Here is a 17,206-nt window from a genome sequence, read left to right on the forward strand (position 1 = left end):
AAGCCTTTTTAGTAGACAACTTAAAAAGAAATATTACTCAACGAGGGAGAGGCTGCCCAGCATTGGACTTATCTGGCTTGCCCAAACACTTGGCTTTCCGAACACTGCACAACTGATTCATTCAACCCGTTCTGAAGCCGAAAGTGACATGACTCATTATTTTTGAAAAGGTCAACAGGGCGCAGCTGCCAACTTTCAACTGTGTCTAGAACCTTCTTGTCGAACACCATCACCCAGAGGCCTTCAGTCCTCAGCTGTGGCCGGATGACACAGGGATCCTGGTTTGTGTGTGTGTTGGGGGGGGGGGGGCAGGGAGGGGGGGAGGGAGGTGCAGGTGTCTGCTCTGAAGCACCTCGCATTGCTGTGTGCTGAGCCCTGAAGGGTTCCACGTGCTCTAGACTTTAACGTTCAGAGGCTGGAGCCCTTGAAGGCAGCTTGATAGCAAGATTCAAGAGTGGGCAGAGCCCTGGGCAGGAGAGTTACGTGCTCTTAGCCCAGCCCAGCTCCTGCTCAGGTGGCCCACCAGACACAGGAAACAGCAGCACAGCGCTTGAAAGCCACTGGCTGATGAGAAAATACAGTTGTCTCTAAGGCAAGCCATATGTCCAGGCCCCCAACACTGTCTCTGTAAACATGCCCTTCAGGTATGTGTGTGCACAGGAACATGCATGCGTGTTCAGGTGTGTCTATGCACGTGGAGGCCAGAGGACTGGCTTGACCATAATGTTCCACAGACACTATCCATGTTGTTTTATGACACAGGGTTGCTCACTGACCTGGAGCTCACCATAAAGGCCAGGCTAGCTGACCGAGAGTCCTAAGGATCCTCTACTACTGACTTGTCAGCACTTGGATTGAAGCGTGCCACCACATGGAGGGTTTTTGTTTTTGTTTTTGTTTTTGTTTTGTTTTGCTTTGTTTTGTTTTTGTTTTGTTTTGTTTTGTTTTGTTTTGTTTTGTTTTGTTTTGTTTTGGTTTTGGTTTTGGTTTTGGTTTTGGTTTGGTTTTATTGTGGCCTCTAGGACCTGAACTCACATCGTCTTCATCCACTGGGCTACCCAGCCCACAATGGTGCCAATTCTCACGCTCAAACTCCTCCCAGTCTGGATTACCCCAAGGAGCACAGACCCATCCTGGGCCATACTTGTTTTCAATTCTAAGGCCCAACTGTCCCCTATTTCCGCCTCCGGACTCTCCCACCTCACTCCCCAACCCCCCACTGCCCCCACTACCTGAAGCCAGCATCTGCCACAAAGGCAGAGCCTCACATCTCAGTCCTCGTCCATGCTGAGGCAGCAGGCTGGTGCCCTCCACAAAAGCTGGCCCCCATTGCTGCCTAATACAGTGCTCACCCAGCAGCCCTGCCTGGGACCACCCACTTCCTGTTTAAGGGACTGTGCGGAGGGGTGTCTCAAGCTGCTTCTTCTGCGACCTTCAATTCTCACCTCCTGTGACTGGGCAGCTGCCATGCAGAGACTTATTCCCACCCCGCAGCATCTAAGGGCCCCAATCCATCCTGCAGGGCCCTGGGTTTTTTGAGACATCATTCTCCATGTAGCTCTGTCTATCCTGAATCTTATTCTGTAGACCAGGCTGGCCTCGAACTCAGAGATCTGCCTGCCTCTGCCTCCCAAGTGCTGGAATTAAAGGAGTGTGCCACCATCACTACTAGACCACTAGGCCAGGGCCTCTGTTCTTAGACATGGCCCCAAACTCTCTATGGTTGTGGGGCCTCCCTCCTTGCCCAGCTGTCCCCCTCTGAAACATGAAACATGAACAGTACCATCAACACCACTGTGAGGCAGAACCAATGATAAAGACAGGTGCAATGTGCCTGGACCTCTATAAACAGCAGCAAGTACTGACTCCGCTGACAAACAATGATGCTTGGCCTATGGCTTTGCTCTTGGTATCGGTGGAGCCAAAGTTTGCTCTAGAGTTCTTGGGTGCCCTCAGAAAACCAGTGACTCCATGATCATCCCCATGACTAGGGCATTAAGAACCGGATACAAGATTGGACATGGAGATGCACACCTTTCATCCCAGCATTTGAGAAGCGGAGGTGAGTTGATCTCTGTAATTTCAAAGCTAGCCAGAGCTACACAATAAAATCCTGTCCCAGGTTGGGTGGAGGGGGGAGGGGGGCTGGTCACGGCATCCAGCATGACCGGGGTGGAGAGATGAGGCATGTCAGCCATGATGAAAAGAGCCCAGATGGTGGTGAACACAGATGGGGTCCCTTCTTGAGCAGTGTGGTTCTCGGGCTTGACACTTGTCCCAGTGATGGATCGGTGAGGTGTAAGGCCAGGTTACTCTGGGCTTCACAGCAGAGGCCAACTAACCCTTGGTGTCCACACATCTCTCGGAGTACTCTGCTGTCTGTGAGCACCAAGGTCCTACACACAGACACCTAACTCAGCTTCCACTCCTGACCCAGTTTCTTTAACTAGAACTGGATAACATACTTTTCCTGAGGGATTTGTTTAACACTAGAGTGAGAAGAACATGGGCAGTATACGGGGCCGGGAGTATCAGCTCTGACGCCTGCCTGCCTGTCACCATCCGATAAGCACACCTCCTTTATCTCCCCAAGTCATGAGATCAGGGCAAAGGACATGCTTCCCTGTGTAGACAGCACACCCAGCAAAGCTTTGGTGCGGTTATGTCATCTGGCTGCCGGCAAGCACAAAAGTGCTGAGTCGCCAGTTCTGGGATCAATCCCTGACTTGTTGGGACAATGTGCTGGTCTCCCCTGGGTACCATAGGAGGCTAGAGTGAGCCCTTGACTGAATGTCACGGAGAGTCACACAGGGCCTGAAAATCACCAGGTAGGTTCCTAATTCAGTCCTCTGAACGACAATGTGCCACCCTAGCCTATCAACATACCCTTAAACACGTAAACATACTCTACAGGCATGTCAACATACCCTTATGGCACCACATCAACACTTGTATTTTGTGGTGCCGGGAGTTGATCCCAGGGCTGCACGTGTGCTCAGGCCTGCCTCCACCACTTGGCCACACTGTCAGCCCAATGCCATTTTTTTATGTTAGGGTTTTACAAAGAACAACCATGCTGGCTCCTATGAGCAGTTGTCCCCAGAGATCTGTCACTTGCCAAGGAAGGGCCACCTTCCTATCCACCTTCTCAAAATGTGAACAAGCGAGAGACAGGGTGGTGCATCCATAGTGTCTGTGTGCACTCTCTTTGGATTCCTCAATCTTCCCTACCAGGCCCTGGCTTTCCTGTTGCCCTGAACATTTAGAAAACGGTCACCAACCGCCAACTGTCTGAGGCTCAAGTGCTGTCCTCCGGCAGGGAGGGGAGGCGGGCTTTGAACGTTCCAGAAGGGAGAGCTGGGACAAGACGGAGCTGGGTGTCTGTAGGAATTTTAGGGCTTGAAACACAGATATTTTGAGTACAGGATTTACGTGACTCTCCTTGTTCCCTAATCGCAATCTGCACCCTGCTTCATTAGTATAAAATAGCTCTTATTTGTTTAGATTATCAACTAGCAACTTTCACGCATTTTCATTTTGTGACACGTGTACCATGGTTATTTTTAACATAGTATGAAAAAAAAATAATCTCAACTGGCTTTTCGATAAAGCCCAATAACCAGACATACTCGTCAGTTAATATTTAACTAGGTCAGGTAGACAAATAATGGACTTATTATTTTAAAATGTCAGCCTGTCAGGATCTTTGGACTCCAAATGAGAGTCAGTGGAGGTCATGCCATCCAAGTGGACATGAAGGTCAAGCAAAGGAGAGGGCCACAGCCAGCACAAACAAGCTATCTGAAAGGGTGTGTTTCCTCCAAGCCCTGGATCCAAGAACCGACACCCCCACCGCTGAAAAGCATCCTTCCCATTGCTGCTGGGGAAATGACCCTGCCGGACAAGCTGTATTTGATAAAGGGGTAAGTCTTGGTTGGTGGAGAAAACAGATCTTTCAGTGTAGAAAACAAAAATCTGAGATGATCCTTGAAATCAAAGAGATAACCACAAAAAAATCTATAACTTTTTTTTTTTTGGTATTTATTTTGTGCTGGAGATTTGGCTCAGGGGTGACAAGCATTTGCTGCTCTTGTGGAGTTCAATTCCCAGCACCCACATTGGGTCGGTCACAACTGCCTGTAAACCAGGCTCCAGGGAGCGCCAATGTCTCTACAGGCACTGACACCTGTACATAACCCTCACTCATCCACATATGCACAATCACACACACACACACACACACACACACACACACACACACACACAAAATGGGACTGACATGAAAATCCACGCCTTTAGCCCCATCACTAGGGAGGCAGAGGCAGGCAAATTCTGTAAAATTCGGGGCCAGTCTGATCTACACAGGGAACTTTAAGACAGCCAGAGCTACATTGTGAAACCCTGTCTAAATCATGTACTATTTATGTGTCTGCATGCATGGATGAGCATGTGTGCAGGTGCCCACAGTGGCCAGTAGGGGGCACCGAACCCACTGGAGCTGGAATCAGAGGCAGCTGTGAGCCACCTCATTCGAGGTGCTGGACACCAGGCTTGGGTCCTCTGCAGGAACTTTTAACTGGGAGGCAGAGCAAGGCTGGCCTTTAAAGCATGATTCTCCTGCCTGTGCTTCTCAAGTGCTAGAAGTATGAGTGTTCCAGCAGTCACTAGGGGCCTCTGTGGTCTGTAGGTTTCCTCCATCAGAACCAGCAGGTCTCCTGCTGAGATGAAGTGAAATGCTTTGTTTGCTTTTGCCTCTTGGAGGGTAACTGCCTTCTTTAGCCCACACATACAGACCTAGCCACCAGTTTCGGCTACTTCAAGTGCTAGGGCTGTAGTTGGATTGGTGGTATTCTTGCCTGGCATACATGAAGCCCTGGGACTCAGCCCCAATGCTACAGAAAACCAGGTATGGTGCATGCTTGCAATTCCAGCACCTAGAGGTGGGGACAGGAATATCACAAGTTTAAGGCCATCCTTGACTACACAGCCAACTTGGAAGCCAGCCTGGGCCACACGAGGCTGTTTCAAAACAGAAAAATACAACAAAAAGAACAGATGTGACCATGACTGTACACAGATACTCCATGCTGGGTGGCAAGGTCTATGAGTCCAAGCCAGCCCTCCACAATGGCTGGCCTCGGGGGTGGCAGCAAAAGAAAACCCAGGGAAGGCAAACCCACCAAGGACCAGCACCTGATCCTGCTGCCTCCCTGTCTTAAGTTGCTATAGGACTTTGCTCTCCGCTTCACAACTTGTTAGGAAACCAAGTGGTGACCAATCATCAACTGCTGACCTGGTCCCCAAATCCTCATCCTCTTCCATTACCAGTACCATTTCCAGCTCAGTTAGAATAACTGTGAGATGTTCAGCGTGTCGTGGACAGACAGGACATGACCCTGGGAAGTCTAAAGGACAGTCACCCCCCTGGCCAAGGTTTCAGGCTGAAGATCAAGGGTGTGGCAGTCTGACATCAGATGGTGGGGGTGGGGGGGGGTCAGCTGGTTAGCTGGGCTAGCAGATAGACGGATAGACATTCTGATCTGCAGCTCAGTGGCAGAGGTGGTGGCTGGTGCCATTGTTCTCTCTTGAGAAATTTAAGAATCACATCGGTGCACTCCCAAACAGCAGAGCAGGCTCAGGGTGAGGATGTGAGGGCAGGGCAGCAGGGAGGGGCATGCAGGATGCATGTGTGTGGTAGGAGGGAAGGGAATGCAGGATGCATGTGTGTGGCGGGACAGGAAGCCCACTGCAGTCTTCAGCAAGCATCAAGCTCTGTGAAAGCACAGCCAGGCCCAGCCCGGGACACCTCTGCCGAAGACACTGTGGCTTGAAGCCAAGCAGAACCACTGATGGGCTGACCCTTCACCCCTGTTCTGGGACCGTGTCACATGGTTCCTCGGCAGGGTCAGCAAAGAGACTTTACTCTGAAATCTGTTCTGAAATGTTGGGCAAGGGGCAAGACGCGGATTCTCAAATCACTCTCCATTGGCTTTATTGAAACTAGAGGGGTTTCCCTCAGACTGTCCACCCAGGTCCTCTGGTGGCGATGGGCATTTGTATGCTCGTAGCACATGTGTGTGTGTGTGTTTGTGCATGCACATGTGTGTGTTCCTATGTACACACATGTGTATGCTCGCATGTACATAATTACTCAGCAACTACATTTGGTATAACTTCACATTTTTGGGATACAGAAATAGTTTTATTTTCTTAATGCAGCATGGTAGACATACAATCAATTATTTCCTAGAGTGTGCAATATAAATTATTCACATTAAAAAATTAACGACAAAGCCTGATATGCGGGAAATATTAAAAACATATACCTAATTTTTACGTGTTTTGACCACGGACATTGCTAGCTTTATAAATCTGAATAAATATGACATGGCGCACAGTGGCTTGAGTACAGATGGGCCTGCTCCGGGTGTAGTGAGAACCCACTCTCCACTTTGGTCACTGCAATTTCCCATGGCAGCACGGGGTGGCTCTGAACCACTTCCAGCACTATGGGAGGCTGCGGCGGGCTCTCCTCCTATTCTCCCTTGTAGCGAGGAGGTCTTTTCTCCTTAAAAGCAAGAAGACCTTCCAGTCTGTCCTTTGTTGAGATGGTCTAAGAGACAAAACATGACACACACAAAAATATAAACCACAACAGTGGATCAAGCATTAACTACAAGAGCCACCAGCAGCTGCTGGGAAGGCCGAGAGTCCTTTGAACAAGTCTCCTAACAATGGGGCCAAACTATTTTTAACCCCCCCAAATTTTTTCCATTTCTACTATGCTTTAAACATGAGATATCTGATTTCCAGAAGCTAAACAAATGAAAAGCTCAGGAAGTGGAGACCCCCGTGCTCTCCCATGTCCAATGGCCTGGATCAGAGCACACAGCGGCTACCTTGTGAGGAGTCGGTGGTCTCACGCACTTGTACGCTCTGTGGGTTTTGAAAGAAGTGCAACATCACCTGTCACCACAGTGTACAGAAGGGCTCAGCTGCCCCAGGCATCCTTAGTTCGCTACGTACTCATCCCCAACCTGCCAAACACCTCTTCCAGAATGTCACTGGGCGTCGGGAGTCACTCAGTAGCCAGTACTTTCAGACTGAAACCTTCCCTGGAGCACTGTGAATTCAAGGTTCCTTTGTGCCATTTTGTTACTTGACAGCTCCCCCCTTCTTCTCGCTGTGCAATATTCTACCACACAGATGTACCAGGTGGTGTATCACCTATACAAGGACCTCTTTTTATTTATTCTTGAGACAGAGTCTCACTATGTAGTTGAAGCTATCTTCAAAGTCTTGTTACCACAGGCTAGCCTTGCCCTTTCTTGAATTTTAGTCTTGTGTCTCTAGACCTGACTCTGAAGCGCACGTTGACTGTTTCTAGATTAGCAATTGTGAACAAAGTTTAGCAGCAGGTTTTCACCTTGTCTCAGTAAACATCAAGGGGCACAGTTGCTGGGTGACGTGGTCAGTGGACACTCGGCCTTATCTCAAACTGACATCTATCTTGGGGTCACTGAACCACTAACCCTAGTAGCCACAGTGAGAGTCAGTGCCCACTGTTCTGACTTCTGGTCACTTAACACATACTTCATAGATTTCAGCTTCCAAATGACAGGCGTTTGCAGCACAGTCTCAGGGTACAGTTTGTCACCTGCTCGCCTACTGCGGTGAGGAGGCTACTCGGGGCTCTTGTCCGTTTCTACAGTGGGTTTTCACTACCTTACTGTGGTGTCTTGGATGTGAGGCCTTTACTGGGTCTACACTGTGGGAAGGCTGGCTCCCAGCTCACCCCTTTCCATCCTTCCAGCCGAGTTCTACTGAGCAGAAGTGAATTTTAACGGAGTCAGACCCTCCGCTCTTCTCTCTCGTCTTCTCTCTTCGGTGGCTTTACATCACCATAACCAAGGCCAAGCCTCCGACTATACTGTACAGTGGCGGCTTTCCCGGCCACTGGGACGGAACCACGTTTGGTGCAAAGGGTAAGGCCGTGTGCATCATATATGTGGATGCCCGGATGTTCCATGTTGCTCTCGCTCCTGTCTGCTCTCCACTGAGTGGTTGGTGTCCTTTTGTTAAAGTATCTTGACTGGTGCGGGCCGTGTGAGTCTCGGAACTCAGCCCCAGATGGACTTACGAGCTCTGTCACCAGCATCACAAAGCCTTGAACCTGGGCACTCTTGGTTTCCCAGCTTCATCTTCTGGCCACACCCAGCTATCTATTCTGCATCTTGTCCTTGGACTTGGAATCAACCTTTTACTCACTAAATAATGAGCTGAGATGCTTGCTGTTATAGAATGTCCAGCATTATTAAATGGTCAGACTTTTTTGTGTTTGCTTTGAGACAAGGTCTCACTTTACTGTGTGGCCCTGGTTGACCTGGCATTCACGCCTGTTTCTGCTCTGCCCCTGCCTCTGGACTGCTGAGATTAAAGGTGTGCACCACCACGCCCCACAGGACTGACTTCTGAATGGTGCTGGGTCCCCCTCCCCCAAACACGGACTTCCTACTGTACAGATCATGATGTCGGCCACCAGCGTTTACTAGTTCTGTGCTCTAGAGCTTGGGTAGACGTTGTTAAAGGTCTTGACTACGAAGAACACGCCCATGCATTTCTCTTGTTACAGGCGTGCGGGATCAGTGTGATCTTTGCTGAGACCTTGGACGAGGATTTCCCATTGTCGATTTTTTTGGAACTGTCTCAGACGGTTATGTCAGTAGCTTCACTGCTACCTTTTCACCGTGTGTCAGAAGCTCCACTTCTTGGTCTTGCCTTGGCGCATGAGCTCAGCTCCTGACCTGAAGCTGACGGGGACACTGAGGAGTCACCGCAGCCCCGACCCTGCCCGGTGAGCACCGTGTCAGCGCGGGGTCTGCTCAGCTCGCACTCTGGGGGAGAGCTTTGATCGAGAACATACACCTTGACAAAGACTTTCGCTTCTGGGGATGTGTGTCTATCGATATAACCATACACTTTGCTTTTCCTGTGGAGAGAGAAGGCTCAGAAGCCCAGGGACGGCCACTGAGCCGTAAATATCGCCGCTGTAAAATCTCAGCAGCAACTCCTGCCAACCCAGATGGCCCTGCCCCTGAGGATGGCAGTGCTGTACCTACTCTCTGGATCTGTCACCATGTTACATACCTGAGCATAGCAGGCTTCTTCTATGGCTAACCCTGTTACTAAGTCGACCTGAGGAGAAAACATAATTCATTTCAGCAGAATAAGGTAGATTCAATGCACACTCAAATTCAATAGCCCCATCCTAAACCGAGTCCTCCCACACAGCCCCCTTGCTCAGGAGGATGCGCAGCCTGAGACCCGTAAGCCCTCGGATTCACATCCTGATGCACCATCTGGGAACTGTGCAACCGGGGAAAGTTACTCGACCTCTCTGTGCTTCAGAGGCATGTCTGACAGGGGGCTAGCCTCACTTCAGAGGCATGTCTGACAGGGGGCTAGCCTCAGTATTCACCAAATGAGGGGTAAGTAAGTGTGGTCTGAAGATTTGCCTAGCACTGGGTAAGGCCTATCTGAGGTGTCTCTGCAAATATTGTTAAGATTATTAAGGCACTGAGGTAAGGCAATCGCTCGTAATTTTATGACACAGCATTCAGTGCGTGCAAGCCCACTCTCCGGACACTGCCTCGCAGCCAAGGAAGCTTGGGGGCCCTGTGTGCAGAGGAGGAGGAGTTTTTCAGACAACCACAATAACTGAATGCCAAAGCTGCAGGGAGAGATGGCTCACACAGCTAAGAGTACCTGCTCTGGAAGCATGAGGACCCGAGTTCGAATCCCCACACTCATGTAAGAAGCCGGGCGTGCGTGGGCCTACATGCCTGCCACTCTAGCACTGGAGGGTGAGGGTGCAGACAGGAGGGTCAATGGAGCTTGCTGGCTGCCAACTTAGCCAAAAAAACCCAAACAACAACAACACCCCAAAACAAACAAACAAAGAAACAAACAAACCACCACCACCACCAGCAACAGCGACAAGCTCCATGTTCAAGAAAAGACCCTCCCTTAAAGTAGTAACAGAACCTGAGAGAGGACACCTGACACTCTTCTTTGGTCTCAGTGTGCAAACAAATGCTTGTGCAAGCGAATTGCGCGCGCGCGCACACACACACACACACACACACACACACACCTCCCTCTCTCTGTCCCTCACCCCCACAGGGTATGAGACTCTGCACTCTCCGCTGCTCTCCTAGTCTAGGACCCTTCTCTTTTGAATTCATGTTACCAGTGTGACACCCAAACTCTTCAAGACTAGCCTGTGCTCACTGGCTCTCCCTGCACACATACTCTGCGATTCCAGGTAAAAAGCAATACTCAGCGTGGAGCCAAGCGGCACTTCATGAATTACTGATACAAGTGTGGTCTCGCTGAGGAGTCTGTTTCCCCAGGGCCTGGCTGATGACCTCACTAAAGCAATGTCAAAAGGAACAAGGCTCCATAGGCTGTAGGGGTCCCCTGAATTTTGCAACAATGGCCCTAGGAGGAACCCCAGCAACATCCATCACCATGGTAACAGCTGTACTCAGAGACTCGGAAATCACACTCACACGGAAGACTGGCTCTGCGGAGCAGCCACCTTCCCCATCAGCACTCACCTCCATCCCTTGGTTAATTGCTAGTTTGGCCACTCTCATTGCAACAGGCCCCTGAAATTCAAAGTAAAGAAGAAAGCTCTAATTACTACTTAATGCAAATTATGAGGAACTCCTCAGTGTAATTCACATATTCCCAGTGCTGGACCCATGGATCGGCTAACAGCAGCTGAGATGCTAAACTCATCATCTGAGCTTCAACTGCGGAGTGGCTGTCACTGATCAAACTGGGTCTCGAAGGCAGCAGGAGGTGGGCGTCCTCTGTGCCCAGCCTGCCTCAGTTACTGTCCTCACAAGCGAAACAAGGGGAGTACAGAGGTCGGCCTGGCTCACCACCGCACTAACCAGCGGCAATGCCAGAAGGTCAGGCTGGAGAGGAGCTGGAGCTGTCAAGGGGGCTCCAAGCCACACTTCTTTATTTGGGACCTCTCCTGTGTCAGCATGGACAGCTGACTGCAGTGACAGGAGGACACACGGACGTATGCCCTCAGGTACGTCTGGGTTATGGAAGGGAGAACCAGACACCCTCTCTGAGAAGAGCAGCAGCAACCTTCAGTACTGTGGAAGCTCAGCTGCCCTAGAGGCGGCCATCCTCTCCAGCCAGAGCGGAGTTCTTTGATCTTGATTTACATCGGTCTACAGGAGTTGAGCATCCACTTGCTGTATTTAGAAGTGAATGGCCTTTTATATTAAAATACAACATTGTGAGGCTCTGGAGAAGGCTTAGTGGGTAATAGGCTTACTGGGAGCTCACATCTCCAACACACATGAATAGCAGGTTAGCGTGGCAGCACTTAGGGAGGCAAAAGCAAGCAGACTGCGCTGAGTGGACAGGTTAAGTTGAACTATAAAGCTCAGGGCCCAAGGAAGAGATTCCTCTCCGATATATGAGGTGGAGGAAAATGGAGGAAGACACCAATGGCAAACCTTGGCCTCCGCGGGCGTGTGCACACAGTCTCCCAACTTGCTAGGATGCAGTGTCGTTCCACATGCCTGGATGTGAGACAGTGCTCCCCTCCCACCCCCCCAATTGCTCTCTCTCCATAGAGATGTCTTAGGTTAGAGTACTGAGTTGGTATACAAGCAAAGACAATTTACTAGGAAGTTACACTCTGTGTGTGTGTGTGTGTGTGTGTGTGTGTGTGTGTGTGTGTGTGTGTAGCACAAGTGATGTGTCTGTTGGTAATACAACACAACCCTCAGATTACTTTCAAATCTTAATTTTAACCGTTTTACTTGAGAGGCGGGACAGGGCCACCTCAGTGCATGAGGTGGGTGCTATGCTTGATCTCGAGTGACACACACAGGTGCTCTCACAGTACCTGAGGTAGAAACTCTCTCGCCAGGTCCAGCGCCTTCCTGTAGGCTGCATCCCCTTCCTGGTTCTGTTCTAACACATGGCTGATCAAGCCCACAGCTTTGGCTTCTTGACCGTCAAGAACTCGGGCAGAGAAGATGAGTTCCTTAGCCAGGGACATCCCGATGGCACGTGGTAATCTCTGTGTCCCTCCTGAAGGGGGAGAGGAGAAAGACAGCACGCAATGATTTGAAGTCAGTCCTAAAATTAAAACAGGGCCCGATGATAATATGCGCTTCAGGAAAGGCTGCGGTATCTGGAGTTACCACCTCAACAACACAGATAGCACTTCAGAACGTCATGTCATAGAGTGGTGTGGCCACCTGGACACCTGGTACGTTCTTCAGGCAAGGCAGGTCTGGCAAAGACAGGCCCTGCTCCCCAGCCCTGGCAACAGACAGTGCCATGCCAGCAACCAGCAGCCGACAATCAGGGCCACCAGGGAGCCACCTACCAGGAACAGTTCCCTGGAGCTTCTATTCCAGCCTGGGAAGAAGTTAGCAAGTTCTGACAAGTTCAATTCATAAACTCGTGAGAAACCTTGATGGTGTGTGCATTGTAAGCGCATTCTAATTCAGTGGAAATGAAAGCAACTAAGGCAAAAACCCTTCAATGTTCCTGAAGGAAGGTCTGCCCACTGCCGAAGACACTCGCTTGCTCACTAACACTCATTCACACTCTTACATGCCCTCATTCACTCACACACACTCCTACCCTCACTCACTCACTCTCACACTTATCCACTCCCATTCACATTCTCACTCACATGCACCACTCATTCTCACATTCACTCGCACACTCACTCATACTCTCACACTCATCCATTCTCATACTCATACTCTCACACTCTTACACTCTCATACTCTCACATTCACTCACTCTCACAGTCACCTACTCTCACACTCACTCATATTCAAACATTCACTCTCACTCTCATACTCACCCACTCTTATACATTCTTATACTCTCACTCACACACTCACATTCACTCACACACTCACTCACTCTCTCACTCTCATACTCACCTATTCTCACACTAACTCATATTCACACATTCACTCACTCACACTCACTCATGCTCACACTCACTCCCACTTTCATTCACTCACACTAACTCACTCACACGCTCTCACACACACTTTCATTCACTCATACTCACTCACACTCTCACTCATACACTCACACACACTCTCACACTCACCCACTCACACACTCTCACTTTCACTTACACACTCACACTCACTCACTCTCACACTCACTCTCCTCCTCATTCAGATGTGTTCTCCTCTCTCCCGGGGAAGCTGGCTCTGCAGTCAGCACTTCACACCTGGTCTTAGCTCTGTCCTCTAGGGCTCCAAGAGCTGAGCCAAGGAAAGACAAGACAACCGCCCAGTTGGGGGTAAGCACAGGTCAGGGGCTAACACATCAACCCATAGACCAACTCACTGCAGCATCTTCTGGGGGAAAGGCTAGGAAGACGGGCCAGGTCCCTTAAAGCTCAAGTTGCGGGTGGCTGTGAGCTGCCCAAATGCATGCTGGGAACCAAACTTAGGTCCTCCTCTAGAGCAGTAAGGGCTCTTAGCCACTGAGCCATCTCTCCGGCCCCAACTGAGAACATTTTAATCCTTAAAAATCATTCCTAATTTGCAGATTTTAACCTACTGGACACTTGACAACACTGCGAGTTTCCTACTGAGGCTGGAGCCATGGATGTTGGGAGCCAGTGGGCCCTGGTGAGGTCCTGACCCACGCTCACGCAGCACTTCCGCTCTGAGGTGCCTGAGAGAATGTGGGACAGTCACTCCTCTGTGCGGAGCCGAGGCTTATGTCTCCAGGGTGAGCCAAGGGAGGGGGGGTCCCTCACTCAGCGTTCCATGTGATCCCCGCAATCTTCAACCTTCCCACTGCCTGCTTCACTAAATGCGGCCTCTTCAGCAAGGCATATACATGGTTTACCATCCTGGCTTAACTGCTCTCTGAAGCCCATTCACACCACTCACACACTCACAATCCAAACATTTGGGGGACCAGTTTTCTCAAGGATGCATAAAGATGACAAAGAACTTCTACAAGCTTGTAAGCAGATTCCCAATGTGTTTCTCATTGCTGTCAGTCACACTATGTATCCTCTGGTCTCTAGGGCAGCTCGGGGGCCCAAAATGGCTGCTGAAACCTTGCCATAAAGTCTGCAGAAAGAAAGGGACGGGGCAAATAGAAGCCCTCGACTTGGGGAAGATGGGAATGAAACAATGGCCAGTCACCTCTGCTTGTGACTACTCACTGGCAGAGCTGGCTCACGGACAGCTGGGGGGTGGGGGGTGGGGGTGGGGGCATGAGGAATGAAACTGGGCCTCTGTTTCCGGTAGGGTGGAAGTGGGTAGACAATCAGCAGTCACAAGCTTGATGGGCAAGACAGATTTGGTCACATCACCGACACTTCACATTTACACGTTATTTGAGTGGGATGGAAGTACACTGGAAATGTCAGACCTGACTGATGATCTCCATTATTTAATGGAAGGCAAAAAAAAACCAAAAAAAAAAAAAAAAAAAAACTAAACCAAAAAACCCTAGATAGCCGCCTTCCGAGGGTCCACTACATAAAACAGAGGCTCAGGCGGAGCAAGCTTTTGCCAGGGGAGAAATACAATTTTTTAGCCCAGTAAGTTGCCACCCGCGTAACCTTGGCTGCCTTAGACAGGTCAAGAGCCCGGGGTCAGTGGTGAGCTGACAGTGGAGACTTCAGCTCTTCTCCCACACCGCAGCTCTCAAGGCTAAGTGCAGACAGCAGACAGACGCAACTTCCCTTAAGAAAGCTTTGACAGTTCACAATCAATTATAGCGTAATATACAAACAACTGAACATAATTTGGAGCCATCTGGTATGAAATGTAAACTGTAAAAGCGTCAAAGCTCGGCCTGGCTGGTTTGTCCTTCATCTCTCCCTCCTCTTGACTTCATAGAGAAAGAATCTATACTAACAAAAGGGGACACTTGGCACATGGACTTCAAGTTGAAAGCTACACGGGGCATAGCAAGGAATTTTACCAACAAAATTAACAGTGGCTTTTGACTCCGGAACTCCTTATAAATCCTCTCTCATAACAGAGCCCCACACTGCAGCAGATGCCCTTTCATGCAACAGACACACAGAGCTGTGTCAGAGGCTTCAGACAAAGCCTTCTCAGTAGACCAGGCCCCATGCTCACACACCTGACTTTCTCTATGTGTCACAATCACATAAAAATAACTGTCATATGTAGCCTTCGATCTGTGACCAGCTGAGTATCTGAATGATCTCTACCATCCATGCTTTGAGCATGTTGTAAGGCAATGGGTGCAGAGAGTCCAATGCCAGAACATATGAGGAGAAAAATCAACTGGCTGATGGACAGACGGACGGACAGATGGATGGACAGACAGATGGCAGAACATCCTGAACTACCCAGTGCCTGGCTCCTGCCGACACCTCACTTAGAAAAACTAGAATGTTTAAGGACTGGACCAAAAAACACAGCTTACACATCAGTTATTTTCACAAGGTCAGCTAGGCAACTGGCAGCAAATGAGGCGATGTAAGGCAGCTTTAACATTTCAGAATTCGTTACTACAAGCCTTTCTAATAGTGCCTATACACTGTTAGTGGAAGATACACTGGAGTTTCACATATTACAGACAAAACAACGCTTCTTAAATGTTTCTATGTACTTTTCTGTCTTTAACAAAAAGTATTTGCTGAGATATCGTTCTCAGGGTCTTAGCTTCTCGTTCTGTGATTTCTGGGGCTCTAACCCAGGACCTTGTTAATTGTGGTGAGAGCCCGGCCTCAGAGCTACACCCTAAGCCATAATCGGCCTCATGTCTTTTAATGTTCTAAAAGCACAATGCTGCCAGCCAGATGGATGGTCCTCATTCTGAAAGCTATGAGAAGACAGCCAAAGCGCACTCTGACCATTTCCAGCCACTACCCAGCAGCACAGAGTGCTCTGCACCACGAGCAGTCTGCAGGCTGAACTCCAGGAGGGTCCTCGGGACATCCAGAGAACAAATGGCTACCTCACGATAGCTGCTTCTTACCCAAGCCAAGTGGAGTCTGCAAGTCTCATGTAAGCGGAGACCTTGCAGGCAGCAGGCCTCTATCATCGACATATCATCCACGTGGCTTGAAGCTCTCGGGGGCAGCAGCCAGGAAGAGGGAGCCACTGAAGCCTGTATGGCACCAGCTAGCTCCCTCAAGCTGCCAGCATAAGGCGCCATGCCACTACATGCCTGTGACCATGTCTACTCTCCCATGTGGTGCTCCCCCACTTCAATTCCTATTTACATGAACTTGTTATAGATTATCTCAAGTATCAAGAGGCTGGGTCTCTTTCTGTGATGAATACCAAGTCTACCAAATAGAACAGGTGTTTTGTTATGTTTTGTTAACATGACACAGAGGAACCCGGCTTTAAGGAGCCCTGCCTGAGGTTCTCGGACACAGCGGCTTTGCTGGAAGCACAACTTTCACACTGACCATAGCTGACTGCTGGCATGAGCTGTCACAGGGCCAGGCCACTCTGAGAGCTCTGCTTATCACTGTGTTCTGTGTTTTCCTTACATTTAAAAAGGTGTGTGTGTGTGTGTGTGTGTGCCTCTGTGTATGTGCCTGTGTGTGTGTGTGTGTGTGTGTGTGTGTGCGCCTCTGTGTGTGTGTGCCTTTGTATGTATGTGTGTGTAAATGGACATACAGAGACCAGAGGATCCCCCCTTGTAGCTGGGTGCCACCATCTGGGTGCTGAAAACTGAACTTGGGTGTCTACAAGGTAGTACTCATAACTGCTGAACCATCTCTCCAGCTCCCCCACCCCTTACATCTTAAATGTTGAAAACCAATTATGCAATAATATTTCCAAACTCTTTACTAAGCTCTTTACCGAGAAGAGGTTTCTTCATTCCTATGGCCAGATGATAGGGCTGTGGTAGTCAGCTATGGTGCACTGCATAGGACTCTACCAAAGAAAACAACATCTCTCGTCTCCCAGGTTCTGTAGGTCAGGAACCCAGGAAGCTGTGCCTGTTGTCTGGCTCCAAGCCTCTCGGGGTCGCAGGCCTTTGCTGCAGGCTCCCTCTGCCTCCAGCCAACATTCTGGGTCCTGCCCTGATGTGCAAGGTGTGAGGGTTGCCTCCTGGCATAGTGTGACTCAGGAGAGGTAAGATACAAGGGAGAGAGAGGTCCCAGTCTAACAACCTC

At 49.8% G+C, this 17,206-nt stretch overlaps 1 protein-coding gene and 1 long non-coding RNA gene across 7 annotated transcripts in view; one reads left to right on the forward strand and one right to left on the reverse strand.

The window, feature by feature from the left end:
- Window positions 1–139: 139 nt before the first annotated feature.
- On the forward strand, window positions 140–16,377 carry Gm33315. Of its 5 annotated transcripts, none has more exons than XR_003950686.1 (5): window positions 140–281; window positions 763–2,062; window positions 3,694–3,923; window positions 8,633–9,488; window positions 13,624–14,276. It is a non-coding gene; the product is annotated as a predicted gene, 33315 (long non-coding RNA). The 5 variants fall into 5 exon arrangements; XR_003950687.1 differs by having other exon boundaries at window positions 1,992–2,062; XR_003950688.1 differs by lacking the exon at window positions 140–281 and adding an exon at window positions 15,854–16,377 and having other exon boundaries at window positions 334–2,062; window positions 13,624–13,809.
- Window positions 6,169–17,206, reverse strand: part of Auh (AU RNA binding protein/enoyl-coenzyme A hydratase) — a 94,598-nt gene continuing 83,560 nt past the window's right edge. The window contains exons 8-11 of one of the 2 annotated variants that reach the window (XM_030247133.1): window positions 11,939–12,126; window positions 10,620–10,670; window positions 9,148–9,195; window positions 6,169–6,613 (exon numbers count right to left, since the gene is read on the reverse strand). In XM_030247133.1, the coding sequence (XP_030102993.1) occupies window positions 6,536–6,613; window positions 9,148–9,195; window positions 10,620–10,670; window positions 11,939–12,126 (365 nt within the window). In that variant the 3' untranslated portion in view covers window positions 6,169–6,535. The remainder of the gene's footprint in view (window positions 6,614–9,147; window positions 9,196–10,619; window positions 10,671–11,938; window positions 12,127–17,206) is intronic. The other variant, NM_016709.2, reaches the window with a different exon arrangement.

The sequence above is a fragment of the Mus musculus genome, chromosome 13, assembly GCF_000001635.26.
Source record: "Mus musculus strain C57BL/6J chromosome 13, GRCm38.p6 C57BL/6J".
NCBI lineage: Eukaryota > Metazoa > Chordata > Mammalia > Rodentia > Muridae > Mus > Mus musculus.